Source organism: Rhinolophus ferrumequinum, chromosome 21 (assembly GCF_004115265.2).
Source record: "Rhinolophus ferrumequinum isolate MPI-CBG mRhiFer1 chromosome 21, mRhiFer1_v1.p, whole genome shotgun sequence".
NCBI classification, from domain to species: Eukaryota; Metazoa; Chordata; class Mammalia; order Chiroptera; family Rhinolophidae; genus Rhinolophus; species Rhinolophus ferrumequinum.
Window position 1 is genome coordinate 37972421 of NC_046304.1, and position 25034 is coordinate 37997454.

General features: G+C 50.9%; 2 protein-coding genes across 3 annotated transcripts; one reads left to right on the top strand and one right to left on the bottom strand.

Annotated features, from left to right (window-relative positions):
• The first annotated feature begins 53 nt into the window (after nt 1-53).
• HSPB9 (heat shock protein family B (small) member 9) lies at nt 54-3221 on the top strand. The gene has a single exon (XM_033089928.1). The coding sequence runs from the start codon at nt 1058-1060 to the stop codon at nt 1538-1540; it is 483 nt and encodes a 160-aa protein (XP_032945819.1). The 5' UTR covers nt 54-1057; the 3' UTR covers nt 1541-3221.
• On the bottom strand, nt 2369-23674 carry RAB5C (RAB5C, member RAS oncogene family). Of its 2 annotated transcripts, none has more exons than XM_033089926.1 (6): nt 23521-23674; nt 6761-7014; nt 5087-5238; nt 4791-4913; nt 3829-3922; nt 2369-3297 (listed from the first exon to the last, which is right to left on the bottom strand). In XM_033089926.1, exons 2-6 carry the CDS (start codon nt 6924-6926, stop codon nt 3182-3184), a joined length of 651 nt encoding a protein of 216 aa, XP_032945817.1. In that variant the 5' UTR covers nt 6927-7014; nt 23521-23674; the 3' UTR covers nt 2369-3181. The 2 variants fall into 2 exon arrangements, with proteins under 2 accessions (XP_032945817.1, XP_032945818.1); XM_033089927.1 differs by lacking the exon at nt 23521-23674 and adding an exon at nt 9531-9692 and having other exon boundaries at nt 2709-3297.
• Between the last annotated feature and the right edge of the window lie 1360 nt (nt 23675-25034).

Here is a 25034-nt window from a genome sequence, read left to right on the forward strand (position 1 = left end):
AGATTGAACCCCTCTTCATTTTCAATCTCTCTTGAAGGCTTCCAGGATAGTCAAGATTGCTGTCCTCTTGGGGATAAGGAGAAGCATCCCAGAAAACAGGCTTCTGGTTGGGGGACTTCCCTCCCAAGACCCGATGGTGGACGTGCAGACCTAGCGTCTGGGGTCGAGTTGGCTTCCTGGTACATCTCCCTCCCCCCTCCATCCTGTTCCTGTCCCACATGTCTTCAGAGACAGAGTTGCAGCTACGGAGGAGATTCAGCAGCAACAATTCTAGTTCTTGATATGTGAAGTGGTTACACACGTGTATTTCTCTTTGGAATACTTCAACTGTACCCTTTTGTGTGCTTTTCTGTACGTATGTTATACTTCCACAAAAAGGGCTTATTATAAAGCAGCACCAGAGGCATGGCTGTGGTCACGAAGAAGGCTGCCAAGGAGGGTATGAAGTAGAAGCAGACAAGGGCAGAAGCCTTTCCCTACGTTTGGTAACGTCTCTTCCCCAATACCATCGGTACCTTGAGGGTTGGACCGGCGTCTTCATCTTTGTGATCCCAGAACCCAGCTGAGCCTGCCGCACAGTAGGCCCAGCATGGATAAATGAGGGAAGCCAGGAAGACTGTGTCCACCTCCCAGTCCCCAATGTGTCACAGGTTTGTGCCTGGTCAGAGAAAGGCAGGACATTCCGAGAATGGATGATCCAGTGGTCACATTCCAGTGGCTCTGTCCAAGGGACAATCTTCTTGCCCCTAGGATACCCAGTTGGGCTCCAGGCCGGCCATGGGGAGGGTCCCGAGAAGGGGCAGGATCCAGGATAAAAGCAGTAGGGGGCGCTCCAGGGTGGCTGACAACCTGACCTATGGATGTAGGACATGCGTAGCTGACCCCATACTGCCTAAGTGAAGGGAGCCCCACTGAACAGAGCTGAGCCGCGAGGAGTGGGAGTGGAGCCAAGCCAGAGTAGAGCCGCGCGTGGCGCAGGAGGGTCCCTCCTCTCCTGTGTCCTGCGTAGAGCACTACACTTGGGCCTCGCGCCCTTGAACAGCAGTTGCTCACTTGGATGCAGCGGGTCAGTAGCAGTCTTCCCAAAGGGAACCAGGTGATGTCGCGGTCCCCCAGCGTAGCCCTCGCCGAACAGAACCGAGTGGCCGTACTGCCGGTGCAGCTGCTCAGGGAAGACGTGGCAGCTGCGTGGGACGATATCCAGGTGGAGAATGGTTTCCGGATGAAGATGGATGCCCACGGCTTCACCCCAGAGGAGCTGGTGGTGCGAGTGGACGGCCAGTGCCTGATGGTGACGGGACAGCGGCAAACGGAGGGCCACAACCCGGATGGGGGGTGCTACTGCATGACAGAGAAGATGCAGCAGCAAATGCAACTACCATCATACCTGGATCCTGCAGCCATGACCTGCTGTCTGACCCCCTCGGGCCAGCTGTGTGTCCGTGGCCAGTGCCAGGCGCTGCCTTCCCCTAGAGCCCTAACAAGTCCATCTTCGAGACTCAGGAGCCCTGGCTCTAAGAAGGGTTCCAACCTAGCCTGACCCGGTAAACCACCACCCTAGTGAGCAGCTGCCTTGGCGTCTGTGGTCTTTTATCAGGGTTGGGGTCAGAGGTGGGGGTATAACGAAGGTAGAGGGAGGCAAGAAAGGCACCTCAAGGTGGTGGTCCACCAAGAATTAGGCCTTTGTGGCCCTGGTGGGAGCTGGGGGTGGGGGTTGGAGGTGTGTTGTCCTACTCAGCTCAGCTCACTGCTTGGACCAATATCCTCAACCTTTGGCAGATGAGAGCAGCAGCGCCAGCAGGGAGCAGCAGAGGGCCGGGAGGGCCAGAGTGTCACCTGGTTCCAGAACCGGCAGAGGGCTCCCCAGAGACCAGGGAGCAGATGGCTTAGACCTGGTGTGAAGCTGCTGTCTGGGCCTGACCATCGCTCAGTCCAAAGCTCCAGAGGTCATAGGTGTTTCTTCCTCTTCAGGGAAGAGGGGAAGAGGACCCAGTCCCTCACAGGCCTGGTACAGAGTAACCAAAGACCCCAGAGTTTTTTTTGGTGTTTCAGAGACCAATTATTTTCAAACCCAGACTGCAAATCACCCCAATGTAATCTGGATGGGGTGGGGGAGAGGCAAATGTAGGACCCTCTTCAAACTCGGTGAGATTCAGTTCCAAGTCACTCTTACCCCAACCCCATGCAGTAGCACCGGTAACCAAGGGCCTCTTTCTCTTGGTTACCATGAGCACCAGCATCTCCTCACTTGGGTGGGCGGGGCTTTTGTTTAACAAAATTCAGTGGTTCATTGTAAATTAACCTCAAAGTAAGCCAGAGAGGATATGGTCTGATAAGCTCTGCCAGAGAAAGACAAGCGAGACAAGCGGAGGTCGATCGATCGGCTGACTATATTGACAAGATACTGATTGGTTACATGTTGAAGAAAACATACAATACAAAATACAGAAAAAGTTGGTTCCATCCCCTCCCACTACCCCCCTTACCCACCCACCCCCAAATACTCATCATCGTGATTTGGTCAGAACAGGGCTCAGAGCCAGAGGTCGGTCAGGGTGACCAAGGACGAGGAGGGTGGGGTGGGTTGTGGGCAGTGGGTTCGTGGCTGTCACAATAATGCTGTGGTTTTTCTCCCATCTGTGAATCAGGGGTAGGAGGGTGGGGGTGGGGGGCTGCAGCCTGATGCCAGGCAGCTGAAGGGAGAGCTGCCTCTCCCTTCCCTAGCCCCAGGGCCTGCCCCACCACCCAGAACCAAGCCCACCCCAAACACGGTAAGGATGTGAAGGCTCTTGCTGACCCTGCTAATCAGCAAGAGGAAAAGAGGGTAGTTGCTCCCACCCCTGCCTCCCCATATACACGGGTGGGAGGAACAGGGGCGGTGGCTACTACCAGCAAAGGGAGAGTGGGAGAGCTGTAGAAAGGGCAGGAAGTGGGAAGAGCAGAAGATCATATATATTAAAAAAGTGACTTAAGACTTAAAATTGAATTAGTATTTGTACAGAAAGGTGCAGGTGGAATAACTCACTCCGGCCTATGATCAAAATTATATGGTGAAATCATGGTGGACCCCTCCCCCTGCCCCCGCAGTGGTGGCCCGAGGCGTTAAGTGCGATTGGTTAGAGTGGATTCCAGTCGGGTCATTCAGGCGGAGGAGGTGGGGGCAGTGGGTGGGCAAGGGGGCTCAGTTGCTGCAGCACTGGCTCCGGCTGGCTGGGTTGTTCTCCTGGAGGTCCACACCTCGGTTCCGGCCTGGGGCACCAGCTGCGTTCTGGGGCTCGTTCTTGGGGAGCTTCTTAGCTGTTTGGGAGAGGAGGGAGAAAATGTTTGTGGGGGTAGGCCAATACTGTTTCCCAAGTCCACTTGAGTAGAATCTGGCCTTTACCACCCAATCAGTAATAATGAACATACTGAGGGCTTCACTTCCATGTGTCAGGTGCATTCTGAGTGTTTCAGGAAACTGAGGCAGAGAGAGGTTCAATGACTTGCTCAAACCCAGAGTTAGTAAGTGGTAGAGCTAGGACTCAAACCCAGGCAGGATGACTCCAGAGCCAAATGGCCTAAAAAAAAATCCTAAGAAGTGGGTAGGATGGTGACACAGGGTTTTAGATGGGTGGCAAGCTAAGAGGTCAGGAAATGAAATGTTGAGACTTTGGCCCAGGCTTTAGAAACTTCTGGAGTGAACTATCTATCTCTGAGAGTCAGATGAAGAAGAAAATGATTTTATCACAATATTAAAAATGGTGAAAGATCTGGTGGTGAAGGGACCTACTACGGAGCAGCAGGCAGGTTCTACGCCCCAATGTGGGGACGGGAGGAGAGGCAGCTCACCTATTGCCATGAAAATCTCATTCACGTTCATTGCGGTCTTTGCTGATGTCTCCATGAACAGCAAACTGTTGTCGTCTGCATAGGCTTGTGCTTCCTGATTTGGATAGAGGTGAGAAAGTGGGTGGGAGGGAAGTGTTGACAGTTGGTAGGGGCTGGGGCCCAGGATAAAAAAAAATCTTCCCTGATCACAGTGCCTTATACACAATAGCAACATTGTGCAGGGGCTTTTCAGGCTGCTAGCACTCCTGCTCTGGGTTCCTCTGAGACATCTGGCCCCATACCCCCCACTCAGGTACAGCACCTCTCAGCTCACAAACACTGGCAGATGTTTTACTCAGGTTTCCCTATGTCCATTCTGTCTTCTTGTTCTTCAGAATCACTAGGCTAGGAAATACTTCTAGAAAGTGATCCTACAAATATAGTTGCACATTTGAACAAAAGCACAGAAGTATGTGCATGTTGACTGCAGCACAAACAACCTAGAAGTCCATCAGTTAGGGACTGGTAAAAAAAAATACAGTATGTAGAACACACTCCCATCTATGTAAAGAAAGGGATTCATACACATGTGCCTATTTCTGGAAAGATGAGAAAGTGAGGAACTGGGGTGGGGGAGGGAGTTTGATTTTCTAGGATTAGAGACTTAAATTTCATTTATATACCTTCTTGTGCTGTTTAAATTTTACTATATGCTGGTATTACATGAAAAAAAGTATTTTTCAATAATTTCATTAAAAAGTCACTTTACAGAAAAAAACAAGCAGAGGCTTCAGCTCCCCGTATGCACACACACGCTACCCGCCAAGGAGACCTCCCTTTGGTCCCTGCTCGAGTCATGAGAGGATGACAGATAGAAGCGCCGCTGCTGCCTCCCCACAGGGCCCTTCCTGAAGCCCTGAGGGGCCTGGGGAAAGCCGAGTGGAGCTGCCACGCCTCCCCCAAGCCCTTTCCATGCCCCCCACCTGAAATTCCACGGCTCTCTTGCTGGCCAGGTCCGCCTTGTTCCCCGCGAGCGCAATGACGATGTTGGGGCTGGCCTGCCTCTGTAACTCCTTCACCCAGTTCTTGGCCCGTGCAAACGTATCCTGGGGAGACAGGGCCAAATGTCAAAGGGACAGAGGAAGCATTCTGCCCAGGCCACTCCCTGGAAAAGCTCGTGCTGGCAGAGCCCAAGTGATTCTGGTGAGACACCCCCAAACAACAGGAAATCTGCCCACATCACATCCAGGAACAAAGGTCAAGAAGGGAAAGTCTTTACTGTGTTGGTGATGTCATAGACCACGATGGCAGCCTGGGCCCCCCGATAGTACATGGGGGCCAGGCTGTGATACCGCTCCTGTCCAGCTGTGTCCCAGATCTCAAACTTGACTGTTGTGTCGTCCAAGCAGACGGTCTGTGTGAGGAAGGCCGCTGTAAGAGGGAAGGTGGTGTTACCAGGCAAGGAGGAGCTTGAGAAGCCACCCCCACTTATCTCCACTCTTGCAGCTGGGCTCTGGCACTCAGAAGCCTTCTGTTGAGACGGGCACAGAAAAGCCCCCAACGTGGTGGTCAAGCAGGCCTGAGCAGGGCTGGTGGAATTTCTACTTCTGTCTGTGTCAAGGGGGCTGTGGAATGCACAGACTTTACAGACCCACACTCGGCAAGGGCAGAAGGGAAGCCGGCTTGCACCTGAGTCATTTCAGGAGCACTCAGAAGAGGAATGCGGCAAAGGGGCAGGAGACAGAAAGCCCAGGGGAAACCTGACTCTTAGCTCAGCCGGGTGGGCCTCCCCTCTTCCTCCTCCTCCCTTCCCTCAGAGAGAACAGTCCAATTGGAAACCTCCTTATCCCCTCAGTGTGCTCCAGCCCAGGGCTGCCGCTGGCCTTCTGTTTCCTGAGGACACTCTCATACACTTAGCTATGCTGGAGACGCCTGAAAGTACAGGCTGTTCTACTGCCAGGCGGAGGCTGGGCGGCTGGCTTCCCAACCGCCCCTGCCACCTCCAGGGACGCTGGCTAGCCACCCCCCACCCCCAGCTTTGACCTCAACCCATTTCTAATTGGCCGCCCTGGGGCTTGACCTTCAGGGAACAGAGTGACCCTACTTTTGGCCTGAGGAGGCAGGGGAACTCGACACTTGTGCATATGCTTCAAAGGAGGAGTCCAAGAGCTGGGTCAGGCAGGTGGAGTCCCCTTTGCCCAGGACCCAGAGAGGATCCCAGAGCTCTGCTTTGGAAAGTCCACTCTCGTGTCTGCCTTCCCCCCACCTCCCTGAGGGCACGGGGCACCGCCTCACTTCCCCCTCTCCAGCTCCTGACTCGAGTGCTGAGGAGGCAGCAGAGACTGCTGACATAGCCCGTTTTGTTTCCAGCTGCCTGGAAACCTCCTACCAACCAAGAGGGTAGAGAAAAGGATGACCCAAGCCCAAGGTCAGCCCTGGCCCCTCAAGGTTTACACTGGCTACTAAGGCAGGAGGCTGAGCTCAGACCCTTACATCCCCAAAGCTGACCACTGGGAAATCAGTGACAGGCTATGAGCCCAAGAAAGGGCAAAGGTCAACTTCAGAAATACCAGCCCACTCACCAGGCCATTTCCCCATTTTGGAAAGTGGGAGAGGCCAGGGCAGACGCAGTGCCTGGCACAGTCAGAAGGACCCACGGAGGTCTAGACCCTGCCTCTCCCTTCCCAGAGGCTAGGTCAGTGGAAGGGTCTTTGCCAAGGTGACACAAATAATAGAGAGAGAGAACCAGGAGAGGAAGGCAGTTTTGACTCCCAGCTAATTCTTGGGACTCTGGCATGGAGACCAGCTGTTAGATTTGATTCCAGGGCCCAAATGAGGAGAGACGCTGCTGCCCCAGGTAGGTTTAGTCTCTCTGGGCAAGTAGCTCCCTTCTCCTCACTGCCACGGCATTTCTTTGGCCTCCCTGAGGCCCCCCCGCCCTTGTACCACTCACCTCCAATTGTGCTCTCCTGGTACTCGTGGAATTGTCCTTTGACAAAGCGGAGGACGAGGCTGGATTTGCCCACCGCGGACTCCCCCAGCAGGACCAGCTTAAATTGACAGATCTTGTTCCCAGCAGCTGGTCCATTGGGTCGCGCTGCACCTCCCCGACCCGCCATGGCCCGTCCTGCTGTAGTGGTACCAGTGAGCGTGGGGGCGGGGGCTGGTGCTATGCAAAGAGGCACTTAGTGGGGAGGGGGCCTCCAACTGCAGGGGAGAAATCAGAAGCACCGGGTTAGCCCAGAGACTGTTGCGCAATGAGCCCTTCTTAAATCACACATTTCTCTCTCTGCCCTCCCTGAACCCTGGCTGACCAGCTCCCATCACCCCAATTCCCTTCCCTCCACCCCCAGAAGTTAGGAGAAGAGCCCTGACTAGGCTGTACCACAAAATATATTTGCTCTACAACCATCTGAGAAGTAAAGAGACAAGTGGTCTCTCCACTTTAGGCTCCTGTTTCTGAGCAAACACACTGACTTCCCAATCCCAAATTATGTGCATTCACATAGATGCCTGCACAGGAGAGGAATGGGCATATGCCAGGCTGGTGACACTGAAGTAAACAGGATCCTTGGGATACCAAAAAATCGCCCAGGAAGACACTAGGATGGAAGTCAACACACAATGAACTTGCAGTCTGGTGGCTACGAGCACACCCGCCTCTGCAAAGCCAGAGTGGGCGGAGAGGCCCATCAGGGCACAGGGAGTCCCAGCAGAAAGCTCACCACACAAGGTGATTGCCTAACCTCGTGGGCACTCAGGGAGCAGCGCCTGGCTGGCGCAAGGTATCAAAATAGCCATTTTGTCCTGCCGTCTCCAGAAGGGCTGACTTTTTCAAGCTGAGCCTATACCGTGCACTGGAAACTAAGCCTCATCCTGAGCCTCCCCCCTGCAGTTCTCTCATTTTTATGGGCTAGAAGTCTCACACACATTAAAAAACAAAACACACACAAAACCAAACACACACCAATGCCAGAGCTCTGCTGGCAGTCAGAAACGGCTGCCAAATTTCCCTTTTAAATAGAGATCTCAGTTCCCTTCTCTACTGGCAGAGGCAGAGGGTGACGCAGAAGAACAAGGGGGAGGCATGGGAGGGCGGAGACAAACACGGGACACCAAGACCTGCACCCCCAGCAGCTGGTGTTCCCGCACTAACGTCTTAGTCACTCGGCTGGTGATAGCTTAGGAGGTGCAAGGTTTCTTTTGTTAGGTTTTGGAACTGCAAAGAAGGATGAGGCGTCTACCTCCAGAAGCTGCTAAAAGACTTACACTAAAAGATATCAGAACATCTACAGGATGTTTTACAAACGAGGACTGTGAGTAGGTATCAGGTCCTGAACGCTGTGGACAGAGCCTGAGCTCTAGTCGGAAAGAAAAGACTGTGATCAGACTTCCCTTTGCATTAATAGTCTATGCAGGAGGGGTCTTTGGAACAGGATCCCAAGGACAGCCCTGACCTGCCCCTTGAGCAAGGGGAACGTACTCCCTTATCGTCACAGGACAAGGGTGTAAATGAAGAGGGGGTCGCTGTTTGTGGGAAGCAGTGGTCTACGCTTGTGCAAGAAGCTGACAGCAAAAGGCTCGCTTTGTGTAACCTCAAATCGGTTTTCATGTCCAAGTTCTCCCAGCAACGCGTTCAGAAAGCGAGCTTCAGGAAGAATGATTCACTCACCAGGAACAAGAGTTTCCTTTCTGGACAGCACCAAAGGAAAAGAGGTTTGAAATGGAGCCACCTCTTCCCCAAGAGTACAAGGAAGGAAGTATTTGGGGCGGAGGGGGCCCTCAATTAGTAACAAGAAACGCCAGTTTTGAAATATTTTATAGCTTAAGATGCTTTCTCTTTTCACCTCCCCTCAATGATTTTGCAAGACTCTATGGCCCTTGAGACAAGGTCTATACTTCTGGCTTCTCTGCGATGCTTTCCTCACCATACTTAGGTACACACTGGGAATTCAAAGAATGCTTATCAAATGAAATAATTTTCAGGGACAGCTAACATTTACTGAGCAATTACACAATGACTATCTCCTTTACACTTGAAAACGAAGGCTATTTCAGATGACTAGCCTGACGCCCGGCTCAAGGCCACCCAGCGTATAGGTGACAGCCTGGTCCAGCGAACTCGGGTGGCCTATATGCTCAGCTGTCTACTGCCATTCTCCCTGCTGTGGAAAAAAGATGGAGGCAACACCCACCCCGTGTTTGGTTCAGGGTGGCTGAGTGAATGAGACTCTTTTGTGGCAGCAGCTTTGCTGGCCCAACAAGGTCTGGCTCTGGCAGACGGTCACAGTGGTCTTGCAGTCCCTGAGGACTCCCAACAATGGGAGGAGCCACCCAGGGCCAGGCAGGGCGACAGCAAGAAGGGAACCACAATGGAATTATAAGTTGGTTGTTGCCACAAATCCACGTGACACAGAATCTTAGCTAGGCAACAGAGTGTGGCTCGGGCACTGGAGAAGGAGGTATAAACAAGTGGGGAGAGGGAAACAGAAGGCAAAGTCCCCGGTTCCAAAAACACCAAGCAGCTGCAGCTGCGGGCTACCAGCACGAGTCAACAGCACCTACGAGTCAAGAAAAATAGAGATGACATCTAAGTCTTGTCCCTGTCAAACCAGTGGGTTTCTAAAATTGCCCACATAGAACGTGATTTTTTAACAAGTTGGAAGGAGAGACCAGTAACTCTTACGCAGTGGTTCTCAACTCCGCCTACACGTCAGAATCACCTGTGCAGCCAGTCCCTGGAAGTTCTGAAGGTTTGGAGGAGCGTCCAGTGTCTGCATTTGTTGTCTTTTTTAAAGCGCTGTCAGTGCTCCGCCTAGCACAAACTGGCTGGTGACAGGTTCCACCTGGATGCTGGTCCTGCCTTCCAGACACCTGAGCAGGCACACCTGGCACTTTTTATGGCCTGCTGCCTCGTGCTTTTCCTGGCCCCACTTGGTGATCACATGAACAGAGGTGGCAAACCTTCACAGACAATAAAGCACAGAGGAAGCTGATTTTGCCATGAAGGGCACCCACCCAGCCGGCGCGCGCGTGTGTGTCTCTCTCTCTCTCTCTCTCTCTCTCAGACTGGCGGGGGCCACACCCAGAGCCCCAGGAAGCTTTACCCTGTCCAGTCCCCTCCTGGGGAGGTGGTAAAGGTGAATTCACACGAGGAGCTGGCCTGCCGCCTAGGGGAAGGAATTTCACTGTGGGAATCTTTCTTTCCCACCAGCGACAAGAATCATCCACGGGTACAGTCAGGCGATAGAATTATAACCAAAAATGGCACAGTAAAAGTCTTCTTTCAGTCAAAAATCAAATTATCTTTAAGGGCCAAAGTTGTAATCAAAATTTCTTATAAAATACAGAACAGGCCAAAGATTTTTTTTTTTAACTAGTCTCTTCAGCACCAAGAAAAACACACAAGTAGAATGAATTTCCTCCTGGGTATTTTCATGAAGCTGCTGAAATGGGTAGCTTCAGATCCATGACAAAAGATTCTCTTTGGCATGACCTGCTCCCCGCCCCCTCCAAATCAGAACCTTGGTTTGTTCAGAGGCCGTGGAGAAAGAACACCATTCGTAACCTCGCATCTTCACAGGAAATGAACGCAAGGACTGGGCCCTACCCTATGCCTTTTCCCACGACGCACATGAAAGGGCAGAAGGGATCCAAGCTCCTCAACACTCTGGCCCGGTGAACAGGCATAACGGGCATATGCCCACACAGTTCTGGGGGAACGAGAAAGAAAAAGCAGGACACCGCTCTCCCCACCGCTCTCCCCTGGTCTGGACACTACAGATCAGTGGGTCGCAAACTTTTCCATCAGAATCACCTGGGGCATTCAGTACACAACCCTGCCCAACGGAATGAGAATCTCTCGCAGCGGAGTCCAGAAATCAATGTTTTTCAAATAAGTTCCCCAAGTGATTCTAGGCAGCTGATGGAAGCACAAGAGCCACAGGTGATAGAGGAAGGAGGAATGCAAGGGACAGAAAGGCTGTGGACCGTACAGGTGGATCAGATTAGGGGTGGGGACTATTTCCTGGCTTCACTCAACAATGGAAGCCTTCTCCAAGACTCCAGGCGCTGCTGGAATGTGACCCCTCCCCTCCGGCCTCCATTCAAAATTCGCATGTTTCTCTTCTCTAATCCATGAAGTCACCCGCGTCATACTTTGTGTCTTTCCTGGTAAAAGGGTGAGCAATTCCAAAGCTGATGGGTGTCTCTCATGCTTCCTGTTTGCTTCAGTGACTTCCTCTAGCTGACAGTCCCAGCACAGCCTGGATAGTGAACTGATTAGGGACACCCATCAGGCTCTGTTGACCAGAGGCTGGGCAGGAGACTGACTCACCCAAGGCTCACTCAAGGTTAACCAGGGGGGGAGGGCGCGGGGAGAACCAAGTGGCCCTGCCCAGGCTTCCCTGGAGGTGATTCTGGCTAGTGACACTTTACTCTGAAAAAAAGCATTCCTGAAAAGTTAACACCAGAAGAGTAGGCCAATATAAGCTGACGGCAGAGAAACTTGTTAGCTTAAAGAGAATGCAAAGGGACACAGGAGAGGTAATTAGGTTCAAAGGCCAAGGTGGAAGACTTTAAAAGCTCAGATCACCAGGGAGCTGATTTACCCATAGACTCAAGAACGCAGCTCTTCCTCCAAGGGGAAAATCACCACTACCGCACACGGGACCAGAGGGCAGATTCAGCAGGAGCAGCTGTGCTCTGCCAGGAGTCACCAGGGCCTCTAGCTGGTTGCAGACTCAGGGGAAAGAAGAATCTGTAGCAACATAAGCCATGAGCCACGGGAGGTACCTACACACCATTCCCAGCACAACTAGCAGGTTAGGACTTGGGACACTGAACCAGGTTTGGTCTAAGCCAGCTCCATTGTTTATCACTTGAGTGACCTTGGCCAAGTTAGACAAGTGACCGCTGTTGACTTCAGTCCCTTATCTATAAAATGGTATTATTTAATACTAATTGCACAGGGTTGTTGGAAAGGTTAAATGAAACAACGCATCACATATACAACACAGTATTAGGCTGAAGGTAAGGTTCCAACAGGTGCCAGGTTTATTCTACTAAGAGGTTAAATAACTAGTTTCAACTCATTGGTTGTCAAAGCTCAAAAGGGCCTTGAAGACCTAATCCTCCCCTTCCCAATTAGAGGAGATGAAGGTGAGGCAAAGTGACCTGCCCAGGGTCACAGCCAGGTGGTGGCAGAGGCGGAGCACAGGACTCATAACTCCAGCAAGGCTCCCTCATCAGAGATAGAGAACCCAGGAGTATTACCAATGTCATTACATCCACTAGGACAATTGTAAATGCAATAACGGGGGCTGCCACCTTCTATGTATGCTTTAATAAAATATGGCTCTTAACTATGGAAAAAATGAGTTTATATCAAATTAAAAGAGAACACTGCTATATGCAAAAGTTTTATATCTTGATTTGGGAGACAGGTACATGGATGTATACAAATGTCAATGTCCGGCTAGCTGTCCACTTAAGATTTGTAAGCCTTACTATATGTGTTACGTGTCAATAAAAAGGTAAACAAGGTTTCTGGTATAGAATTTGCACACAATAATGAGAAATTAAAGCTCACAAATGATATGAAATCAATCTAGCTCCCCTGTACATAAAATATTTTCTGCCTCCTCTTTAGTATAACAAAATTCAGGATAACAGAGACAGTAGAAAAGATGATGCCTAAATGAGAAGACGACCAAGAGAGAACCAAGATACCCAAACAAACAAGAGAATGGGATTCCGCACAAATATGACTGCTGCGTATATATTAAGGGTATATTGATTCTTTGTGCTGAACTGTGGGCTAAAGAATTGTAGAGTCGTTTAAAGCCTCATCATACTGAAAAGAGAAGCCAATGTTTTCATGTCTTCTCAATGACGAGGAAGGTTATGATAGTGTGATGTCTGCACTCTCCAACCAGGTCAGAGAATACGTTAAGAGGTCAAAGGGCTGTGGGGTGGGGGAAATGGAATCAAAGAGAGGGGTGTCTTCCCCTGTGTGACCAGGACGATGGGATGGCTCCACACAGGAGCTATGTCTCCCCTGGATAATGTAACAGAGGAAGTTTGGCCCTGGAAGCCAGGTTGAGATTTAAGAAGCACCCTGATGGGGTGTGTCAGGCCAGGGCTGGGGCTCCTCCTCCCACCCGTAAGTAGGGAAATGGCAACAGAAGAGGAAGGGGTTGCCGCCTTTCCACAGCCACAGCAGGACTGCCCCCTTTCCAGGGGGAAGGGAGGGAAATCATCCCAAAGGGGGACTCAGAGTGAGTTGGGTCCTATACCACTGGAACAGGCCCTTAAATCTGTCCCCAGTCAGCTAACCCTCTTACCTGGGATCAGTTTCATCTTACTCCCCTGTCAAAGGAGCTGACTGCCTAGTCTTGCACAACACAGCAAGGCCCTGATGGCGTCCACGAGCGCGCTAGCTGAGGCCGCCAACACCTGCAAAAGGGGCAAGTGTGCAGGGGCATCAAGAGGTTTAAACCCTGCACGTACACGACCAAGTGGTCCTTCAGCACCGTCCAGGCTGAGCCGGAGCCCTGCCAGCAGTCAGCTAGGACAGCACAGCTACTCCTGCAGCGCCGCCCCAGTGTGGGAAGGCCTGCAGTGACATTCGGGACAGATGCTAAGCTGCATTAGGTGGAAGCCCCTCCAGGAACAGAATACCTGCCCTGGAAGAAGACCAAGAAACCCTTCCCTGAGCTCCAAGCTGCTTTCTCAGCTCTCGACAGCAGATGGGTTCCCTGGGAAGGCTGAGGGAAGCAGAGTCAGCGCTAACTTCAGGCCAAGGATGAAACCTCCACCCCCTGCTCCCTCTCTTCCTGCACCCACAGGGAAGAAGGCTGCTGGGGGTGGGGTTGGGGACATCTCCATGTAGCTGCTGACTCAGCTTGGTCCGTGTGATCTGCCCATACTGTCCAGAAGAGCCCCAAGATTCATGGGCAGCTCTAGGCTTCTCATTCCCCAGTCCTGAGGGCCAACAGGAGCCAGGCGTTTGGGTGGCACGTTCAGAAGGAAGGCCAGCCAGACAGGGGATGGCCTGAAGTTGCACCAGCAAGGCTTGTCCTGCCCATTGATTCTAAGAGGCACCAGAGGCCCTAACAATGACATTCCCAAGAGATTATTCCCCCTACGAGGGCCTAGCCTCCAACTCAGCACCACTCAGTCAGCAAGGTTGTGGCAGATTCTCTGGCCCCACGGAGGGCAGCTCTACAAGAAGCCTCAAGCAAAAGCTCAACTTGAAGTCGCCCACTTTCTGCAGCACAAATCTACACGCACACATCCAGCGACAGGGCATGGTGGGGATGGGACTGAGGCTGGGTGATGGCTCGCACCCCACCACCCAGCCCACCACCTGCCAGTGCCAGGTGGGATGCTAAGAGAGAGCCAGCCACGGCACAGGTTCTTCCCGGGCCCCAATCTATACCTGCTGTGGTCCCAGGATAGAGCACAAGTTATGTGAAAGCCAGTTGGAGGGACACAGGTCCCTGCTGATCCACAAGCCTCACAAAGTCCCCGTTTTTGTTTTGCTCATGCAGTTACTATTTACTTAGGACAGTTCTGACTGAAAGCTCATCAACGCAGGGCCTGTCTTCCCCTCTGTCTCAGGAGGGTCTCTGTAGGGCCAGGAGTACCAGCCAGGACAGCTGTCACTTGTGCTGCTGCCCCAGGCCCAGAAAAACTCCAAGAACCTCTGCTGAAGGTCAGGGTCATCATCAGAACCTGTCCATCCAGCTACTCATACCAACAACAGCAACGGACACCTCTCACAAACCCTTCCGGTCTTTATAAAAAAACAAAAATCAAAAGAAAGCCAATTTAATTTGCTGCCCTCTTTGTCTTGCCCTCAGCTCCTAAACAGAGAGCAGAGGACAGAGGTCACGTTAGAGGAAAGCGGGGGAAAGAGAATCCGGTATCAGATACCAGCAAACCAAATTCCTCTTGCTCAGCTACCGCACACACTGTGGTCAGAGGCTGCCCAACTAACAAGAAACAAGGTCAAAGTTCCCACTGTGAGATCGGAGGGACCATGGCTGCTCTCCGGAGCCCGGGTGCCAAAGAACAATATTTTAGGCCAACTTTTTCTTTCGTAATTTTTGCTGAACAAAATGTAGGATGCTGCCAGGTGAAGAAACCAGGCAATGAATGGGTCTGCACAAGTTTCAATGAATGAATCACACTTCTATTTCCATGACCCCAAATTTTCAGAAGACTGGTGTGGGTGGCCAAGAGCTTGGCGAACTTGGGGGCTTGAGGGTTGGGAGTGAGAAGGTGAGAGAAATCAAGGGCACTTTGTAGATGAAAAGGGCCACAAAATACAATTCTAGACTGTAAGTTTCCTTTGTTTTAACAGCACAACACATCAAGCCTGACACACAGTAGGTGCTCATAAATGTGGTGTACCGAGGCCTGGTTAGGTTTGGCAAGAGAATGGGGGCAGTTGAAGGCTTAAATACACATCTCTCTGCCAGACAGCTCAGATCCCCAAACAGAGCCACAGCCCAGCAGGGGAGACACCTCACTACCCCAGACAGGTTCCTTCTGCACAGGAGTGAAGAGAGTAAATGCTGGACTCGGACAAACTTCAGTTCAAGTCCCAGAGCCACCACTTGTCGCTGAACCCATTTCCTGACATGTGAAATGGGGAGACTGGTATCCATCTCCCAGGGCTGCCGGGAAGAGGAGGCCTCGTAAGACGCTTAGCCAAGGGCCTGGCTCGGAGCACGCACTCAGCGATGTTCACAGGACGGGAAGCTCCGTCCCGCCACGTCCCCATGAAGGGAGTGGATTCCTCTATCGCAACCCTCAGATACTCTTCTCGCATTCCTTTTGCTGCCAGTCTCCCTGCACTCCACTCTTCAGTGCCCCCCATTTGGAGAGAATGCTGATTTGGTCAACGGCTATGGTCTGAATGTTTGCGTCCCCCAAAACCCACACTGGAATCCTAATCCCCAAGGTGATGGCATTGGGAGGTGAGGCCTGAGAGGTGACCAGGCCCCAAGGGCAGAGCCGCCTGATTGGGAGTAGAGCCCTTTTAAAAGAGGCACCAGAGAGCTTCCTTGCCCCTTCAGTCATGGGAGGGCACAGTGAGAAGCTGGCAGTCTGCAGCCTGGAAGTGAGTCCTCATCAGAACCCAACCATGCTGGCGCCCTGATCTCGGACATCCAGCCTCCAGAACTGTGAGAAAGAAATGTCCTTGTTTAGAAGCCACCCAGTCTGTGGGATTTGGGTAGAGCAGTCCAAACAGACTAAAACTACAACTTTCACCAGTGGCCTGCTCATACCTGATGTCCTAGGGTCGTTAGGTTGTCAAGGACCCTAACCTTGTATTCTCTGCAGACTGGCTTCCAAAGCCACAAAAATGGAGGAGACCACCACCATCCAAAAAAAGAAAAAAAATTCAGCAGTGAGTTGAAATCCCCAACCAGGCAAACTTTAGCTCCTTTAAAAAAAAAAAAGAAGGCCCCACAACACAACACATCTCAAAGTCTCTTTCAGGAAAGGGAAGAGGTGGTTCAGTTGTGAAGAGGGGGAGGGGACAGGACTAGGACAGCTGACAAAAAAACCAGAGTTCCTTTTAAAAACCAGGCTGAAAATACTAGCAGTTTGGAAATTGGAGTCATTAATCACCACAGCCTTCGGAGAAGCTCAGAGAGCGACTGGTAACTAGGAAAGCAGCCAGGGGTAGGGAGGCCACCCACATCCTCCCTGACGCCAGGGCTGCTCCTGACAGAGCCACCTGAAGAGGACACACATGGAGCTATGAATAGAAGGCAAGAGGCTTGTAAACCAACTCCTGTTAAGATCCCAAGTTAGTGTTTCCAGCAGGGTTCCAGTTACACATCTTCAGAGGGATGACAATTCAACGGAAGGATTTAAGCTAGTCAATGATTCAGGATCACAGCTCAAAGTGACAGCCTGCCCTGAGCCCGCCTAGAGCCATAAGCCCTGCACACACCCTCCCAAAGGGGAGGTCCATTTGTGAGTGGCAGCCAAAACATAAAAAAAATAAAAATAAAAAATGCCAGCCCAGTCCACGTGGGTGTTCTTCTGAGACCCAGAGTCCTGGAAAGTTTGGCTGGAGAATTAGCGCCTGAAGTAGAGAAGGATTATTACCTCATCTTCCTAAGTGGATAGTGAACTCCAGAGTAAATATCAAATCCGACTGTTTTTTGGATCAGGCAAAGCATTAGGCAGGGATATGAGAAATATGAACGGGTGAGTAAAGAAGCAACTCCCAGGGTTCTCACACAGTGGGTTTCCCAGGTGCATCTCTACCTTACCGAATTCCAGAGTGTTCAGTGACTATTACTAACCATCAAGAGAAGAAATAACTTAAACCCATCCGTGTAACTCCACATCAACATACCTAGAGGAAATGTTTGCTAAAAAAGCAGTGGCCCTGGAGAGGCAGCTGACTGTAGGACTGGGGCAGGAAATATACACAGGGCATATCCTAATGCCTGCAAAGTAAGGACGTGCTCAAAACATGAAAACCAAAAAACCCCACAATGAAGGGGGTAAGTCAAAGAGACCTGAAAGACCTCCCAATGAACAAAGCTAGAACAATTTGAGCAGTAAGATAAAGCAGCATTGGGTTATAAATCAGTGTGTAAAATAAATATCTATGAGTCCATACTGATATAAATAACTGAGTCAGTGAACAAATGGGGGAGAACAGACAAATCTCTTGTACACAACGATTCCAAGTAATGCATGGAGATATTCTGCCCTCCAGAAGGGGCAGAACTCCCCGCTCCTCAAGTGTAGGCTCCACCTGGTGACTTTCTCCCAAATAGGACAGTATGGGAGGGAGGAGGGGACAGCAACTTCACAGTGGAGGCCAAACATCCCCTCAGCCAGGTGATCAAGGCTGCCGTCCACTCTGATAAGGCCTGTTGATTATATTTCCCTTGACATTATGGGATGAGAACGGCACTTCACCTCTGTGCTCTTCCTCCCCAAAACTCATAACCCCAGTCTAATCATGAGAAAAACATCGGACAAAACCCAGCTGAAAGACACGCTATCAAATACCTGACCGGTACTCCTCAAAACTGTCAAGGTCATCAAAAACAAGGAAAGTCTAAGAAACTGTCACAGCCAAGAGGAGGCTAAGGAGGGAGACATGACAGCTAAAAGTAATGTGGTGTCCTGGATGGGATCCTGGAACAGAAAAAGGACATTAGGTTAAAAACTAAGAAAATCTGAATAAAGTATGGATTTTAGTTAATGTTATCAACACTGCTTCATCAGCTGTGACAAAAGCACAATACTTACTAAATAAAGTAAGGTGTTAGTAACAGTGGGAACTGGGTGCAAGGGTTTGCGAGAAAATTCTACCATCTTTACAATTTTTCTGAAACTACTTTGAAATAAAAAGTTTATTTATTTATTTTTTTTTAAAAAAACGGTGGCTCTTCTTGGGACAAAAAGAGATCCAAGGACTCCAGTGACCACAAACTCCTGTTCGTAAAGACAAGTTAACTTTCCAGGGAGCTGGGCCGAGGGGTGAGTGGGAAGGAGGCTGGTGGGAGCCCTATCAGGAGTCTCGAGACAAGCAGAAGATGATACCCAAATCCCACAGGCACAGGGCAGGGGAATTTAAAGGCCAGACCTGTGGGTTACACAAGGGAGGGCTGCCCTCACCACTGTGCATCTGTACCGCGGACACCACCTGAAGCCGCCCCTCACCCAAAAAGGAGCCTTGTGCAGCTGTGCAAAGCAGCACCCACAGACCAGAGTGAAATTCACTTCCACTGACCCTCGCTAAGTGAGCCCTGGCCTGGGGGCGCTGCTGCCTCACCACACACAGCAAAAGACAAAAGAGGTAGTCAACAAGACGATGGAGGGCCAAAGCCATGCCAGCCTTTTCCAGTGAAACTCTTCACTGGAAATGGAGATTTGGAGAGCTCTCCCTCTGGAATTTAGTTGGGGACCTCTCCCCGCCTCCTCCACAGCTCCTCTATCTTCCATACTGTAACGTTCCTCCTATTTACCTGTTTGCTTTTCTATCTGTGAGCAACTTTCTAGAGAATGGTCCGAAGAAATGGTCCAGGCTTTGGGATCACAGGGCTGTGAGTGTGAAGCCCAGGGCACCACATCCAAGCTGCTGAGCTTCGACAGTGTGTGTTAAAGGAAAGGGGCAGGCATTTGCTTCCAGGGCAGGTGTGAATGTCTGCCCTTTAAAAAGCACACTGCGGACATGAGAGGACTGGACACACAGATAAATGGGACACAATCGGTGTCTGTACAGGGATCACACACTTGACAGGAAGTGGACAAGGGGCAATGGAGGAAAGCACAGGGAGGAGAAAAGCCCTCAGCCTACCTGCGGGGATGGAAGGCTTCATGGAGGAAGTGACATTCCAACTGAGCTTTTAGAGAAAAGGAGGGAGGTGCAGCTCACAGGAAGCGGGGAGGGGCAAGGAGGGGCTGTGCTGCATGGGGACGGAGCACAGACTTTCCATTCTGTCCCCTGCTCAGGCTCTTACTGCTGAGTTCCCCGCCATCACATGGGGATTAAACGGAACACCTTCCTCCTGGGGCTTTGTGAGGATGGAAGGAATCATCAGTGCGAATGGCTCTGCAGAGTGCCTGGCACATATTAAACACAGCCTAAAAGTTTAGCTTTTCTTGTATATTGTTCCTACTGTGTTTCCTCGGAAATAAGACCGAGCCGGACAATCAGCTCTAATGCGTATTTTGGAGCAAAAATTAATATACGACGCGGTCTTATTTTACTATAAGACTGGGTATAATATAATATATAATACCGGCCTAATATAATTTTATATTAATTATATTAATTTTTGCTCCAAAGACGCATTCGAGCTGATTGTCCGGCTAGGTCTTATTTTTGTGGAAACACAGTATATACAGGAGATGGGGATATTTACTGTGAAAACGAATCTCTTGTAATACCAGGCTAGTAATCGAGGACTCCTTAAGATATATTCCGATTCTCCTCTGCCAAGGCACTGGATTTGGGAACATTCTAGTTTACAAATCCTACCTGAAGCCGTGTTTCTCAAATGGCCTCAACGAAAGTACTCCTGACTCAGGCAAGGTAGGAGAGAGAAAATGCAAAATCCCAGGAATCTGAGATTCGAACACAAAGCAGCCTGCTGCAACCAAAATATTGTCCTCAAGTTTCCTGTTTTAGCTTAAACTCATGCAAATTTTGCATTCCAATCTATAGTAGATCCAGGGCTGTTTTAATATAAAAATGTTTAAAACTGAGTAAGACTGAAGTGCCGAGAAGATGCAAAGACCTCACCTAGTCTGTGGCTCTGAATATCCACAGCATATGACCCCATCAGGGTCTGAAAACCCCAATGGAAGAAGCACAATCACGGCCTTGGCATTCTATTCTGTAAAATGGGAACACAACCCATATCAATTCTGTTATGAAACAAGAAAAGTACCAGGCATCACAGCAACAACACTTGGTACAAATGTGGAATCAGAATCCCACGGATGAGTTATAATGTAACCTTCAAAACCCCAAGGACCCACAAAATTGTTACTTTGTGAGTATCTGTTTTGTGCCAGGAACTAGACTAGCTTCTTTACCCTTTGTTTCTAATTCTGCAAGATATTTTGTATCCTCATTTTACTGAAAGAAAGAGAGGCTCAGTCAGGTCAAGTAACAAACCCAAGGCCATTCAACTGTTAAGTGGGGGATTCCAGATGACAACTCAGGTCTGGCTCCTCCAAAGCTCTAATGCCTTCCACCCCATCACACTGCCTCTCTCCACAAGGCAAGGGTTAGAAGAAGGTTCTTTCTAGGAAATACTTGCTTGGTGGGGCTGAGTTGAAATCTATGACCTTGTTGTTTCCATGTCAATTCTAGTGAAAGGAGCTGTTGGTGGAGAGCCACATTCTTCCCACCTGCAAGCAGGAGGCAGCACCAAAGGAGAATCAGAGGGCTAAGCAGATGCCAGCTCCGCTGGTTCCCCACACCCTTAACTGTGCCCAGAGGCCCTGAGTCCCTGAGTCCGTGGGCCCTGAGTGCGTGGGCCCTGAGTCCACGCACTTTTACTTTCATTTTGTAGCCATCATAACTTTCAGGTTCCTAATAAATTAATGGCATGCCGATGTCAGCAAACTCTCAGGCCCTGAAGGGTACTGACTGGGGACTCATAACTGCCATGGTCCCCAGAAGCAGAGAAACAGTGGATCAAGAAAGAGGCCAGGAGGGTGGGGTAGGGGTAGGGACGAAAACCAGCAGCTGAGGAGGAGTGCCAATGATGAGGAATGCTGAAGGGTCTGCACTTGGGCTACTGCCTGCTCACTTTGCATGTTCACTCCTTTAACAAACAGACCAAAAGAGGGCCCGCCATTAGGGAGGATGAAGCACATCTAATCCCAAACCAAGTCCTGGCTCTACCACTTTCTAACTGTATGATCTAAGGCAAGCTACTTAAATTCCTTCAGCATCATCTCTAAAGTGGAGATACAAACCCCAGTATCTCCTAGGACTCTGAGAGGAACATGTGAGAAAAGAACCTTGCAACTTGAAACTGATTTATAAAAATTAGTTATTACCACCCCTCTATAGGATCAAGGCAGAAAAAGGCCCACCAGTTAGTTGTAAGAGGCAAGAGAGGAGAGTAAAGGCATGAGAGGAGGGGCTTCTGTCCCACACAGAGCCCTCTCTCTTTCTGCCAAGCAATGTCAGATCTCTTGAGATTTCTGGATGCCAGAAACGGCTGCCTTACCACTCAGGGCACTGGTGCTTTCCTTGTCTCTCTGAAAAGGAGAGCTTCTCCTTCAAAAGCCTGTTTCAGAATCAGAGCTGGGAGAGCACGTCCAGACAAAAAAAGGTCCCCTCAAAGACTGGCCAGCCTCACCCTGGCACTCCCGAAGAGTTCCAGAAACCACAGCCTACTACTGAGGAGGTACGTTTGGTCAGAGATCAATGCCTGGTAAGCAGTCAGGCCTCTCTGGCTCTGCCCTCAGAGGCACAGACTGACCAGATTAGAGAAACTGGGTTGGCCACAGAAGTCTCCAACGACCCTCCAAGGAAGCACACACAGATAGAGAAACTTGTCATCTGACTGTTGACCCTAATAAGGAAGTTTTTTTGTTGTTGTTCAGTAAAAAACGAAGTAAGTGCATCCCAGGTCTAGCTCAAAAGTTTGTAGGAGTCAGATACCAGTTATACTGTCCAGAAACTGTCAAAAAGATCTCAAGGTAAAAAGACTTTAGCACTTATAAGCAGTATCCAAGGGCAGTAAAGATAGCCTAGAACACTGAAGAGCTACAGAAATCCCCAAAGATTGCATGGTTTTCCCTCCCTTCCTCTGCTGTAGATAGCTAGGGTCAGTCATGGCCTCAAAGAGTCAGGCTGCTCTCATTAAGGTACAGTCTCTGGCCTGTACTTTGGCCACATAACAGAGAACCTCCCAGCTTGATCTGAGACAGCAGCCATTTCACACACCGAAGTTCCAAGCAATAGACAAGGATCAGATGTCAGTACGGCTGTCTCTTGGAAAGGCTGGAGGAATAAGCACTTTCTGGCATGTATGGGAATTCTTTGGGCTACAAAAATTAGCACATTAAAAACCAGTAGGTGTCATTGTGATCTCAATTTATTCTCCTATAATTTACAATTTGCCCAAATCCAGCAGGGGTTGGATATCTCCTGGATACCCAGGGACTAGAAGTGGCACGTACCTGTTGATTAGGGAGGAGTGTGTGTGTGTGTGTGTGTGTGTGAGAGAGAGAGAGAGAGACAGAGAGAGAGAGAGAGAGAGAGAGAGAAAGAGATAGCCCAAGCCCCTTCAATTTCAGACTCCTCATTTTTGGTCTTCTTCTCTTCCCTAAAGACCAGCAGACAAGAGTCCCAGGAGGAGTGCCCCTCTGAGGCAGCTTGGAAACCACTCATATGCTCTAGGAGGACAGCCCTGAGCCCGGAGCATGGGGGGAGGAGGAGGGGAGTGAGAAGATAATGAATGGGCAGATCCACCCAGATCTGTGATCTGTAACTAGGATAAAGCAAACCTCAGCTAAATTTTTCAGAGGCAGGAAGAGGGATACACTCAGAGGGTAACACAGCTAAAGAACAACATAACTGGAGGGCAGGGCTGGGGGCAGAGACAGCAAGACAAGGAGAAGACAGCTCATTCCTAAAGTGACCCAGACCTTAAATTCTGCTGGGATCTTGGCTGGCTCTCTGGCTTGAGGGAAGAAAGGAAGTAAGGAGCTGTGGGAACGTGTGCGAGTAGAATGGTCTTACCCAAGACCCCCACCCCCACTTCCAGGAAATCGACATAAAATTCCTCGAGGGTTGGAGGGACAACTGTTTCGGTGGGATAGTTGGAAGGAAAACGGCGACAGACAGCACTCCTCGCCACCTCTAAAAGAGAAGGGGGACAGGCTCCTTCACACCTGGCAAAGATTCCTCCAATTCTGGGAGCAGTGGGAGCGGAACTTAGGGTCTCTGCCTCCCACAACTGGACTGGACAGGCCAGACGAGAGCCATGAGGGTTTCCCAAGGCTCACGAAGGGCAAGTAAGGAAAGTAAAGAAAGGCTCCCCTTTTGCCCCGACGCCTGGGGAGCTCCTTAAGAGGGGGCTACGGGTCGGGGGAGGGGTCAGTATCTCCCTAAGCCAGGGATGGGCGGGAGGAAGGGCTGCCCCGAAGAGACCTCAACCCGAGCGAGACACTGAGTCTCGGGACAGGGACACTCACTGTGGCTCCGGAGCAGCGGCGTTACTTGGGGCCGGGGTTCGGACAGGCTCCGCTCCTCTCCCCCCGGCGGTGTCCCAGGCTCCGGCCTCCACTTCCGCCTTTCAGCCGCTCCGGATCCGGATCTCCATCTCCGACCCGCCCCTCAATACTCCCAGGTGACTGACAAGGCGGAGAGACCAATGGGAGGCAGTCTTAGCCGACTCACAAAGCGATGCCTGTTGGGGGCGCGGGAGAGGCGGGAGAGCCTGCGCGAGGGACAGCGGGACTTGTAGTTCCCCAGGGATGGGAGGAGTCGGTGGTCTCCTGGGACTTGGGCGTAGGGTGGAGCCGGCTGCCGGCGAGGCGGAGTCGGGCCGGGAACTTTTTAAGGCTGGGCTTGCTGACAACGTCACCGCCAGTTCCAGGCGTCCAGAGTACGGGCGGGTTGTGGAACGTTGGAAAAGGGCAGAAGGCTGCGTGTGCAGACTTATGAAGGGAAAACCACGGTGCGAATGCATATGCACATGAGGCCTTTTGGACTAGTCCTGAGCTCTCGCTAACTCGGAGAAGCCCCTGTCTGCACTTTGGGGCCAAGTCAGCCCTAGGAGCCCAATTGTTGGGGACCTTCTGCGATGTGGAAGGTGATCGAAGTGCTGTAGGAAGGGTTCTCTGGAGGCTACTGGGTGAGATCAAAGAGAGAGCTCCTGCCACTGCCGAGCAGTGAGCCTTTGGCTCCACCCCAAAACACACCAGGATCACCTGTGCCTCTGCCTCTCCTCTCATCCAACCAGAGCCTGCTGTTGTCTCTGATGCCAAATACAGAGCTGGACCATTTCTGCCTTGTCTCTCTCCATCCATAAATACAGATTAGGACCGCTTGTGTTTGCCCCCACCTTGCCCTCCGTGTGGATCAGGACTGTTTCTATTTTTCCTTCCCTCCTCAGTATGGATTAGGGCCACTTCTGTTTCTGCCCACTGCCTGGCCCCCAACATAGACCATACCTCCTTTGCCTCTGCATCTCCCCCCGAGGGACACTACTCAAAATCTGTATGGAATCAAAGCTCACCCCAGAGACAGCTGTGGGCATTGTTCTTATGACACCAGCCAACACCATACTCTGGAGCCTGAGCTAGAGAATTGACCTGTCTGAGACAACCTGCCACAAAACTGCCCACGCCTATTTCCATCGGGTCACCAGGGCACCTCTTTCTAACAACATTCATCACATTCACCCCCTCTCACCCTTGTAATGATCATCAAAGAAGTGAAAGTTAAGAGGGAAGAAAGGGCTTAGGAGAGCAAAGAGGATGGGGCAGAGTGGGATTCCTACCAGGTTTTTGGCTGGTGACAAGCTCTTCCCCAAGACCCTTCTGTACCTGGTCTGCAACAGGTACAGGATCGGTTATCCAGGATTGGTGGTGACTCCTGTGGGCCACCTTTCCAGGATTGGAGGTGGGCCTGAGCCAGGACTCCGTCCCCACATACTGTGTCTGAATCTGTGACTGTGACTGGGGTGGAGAAAGGAGGGGGTATA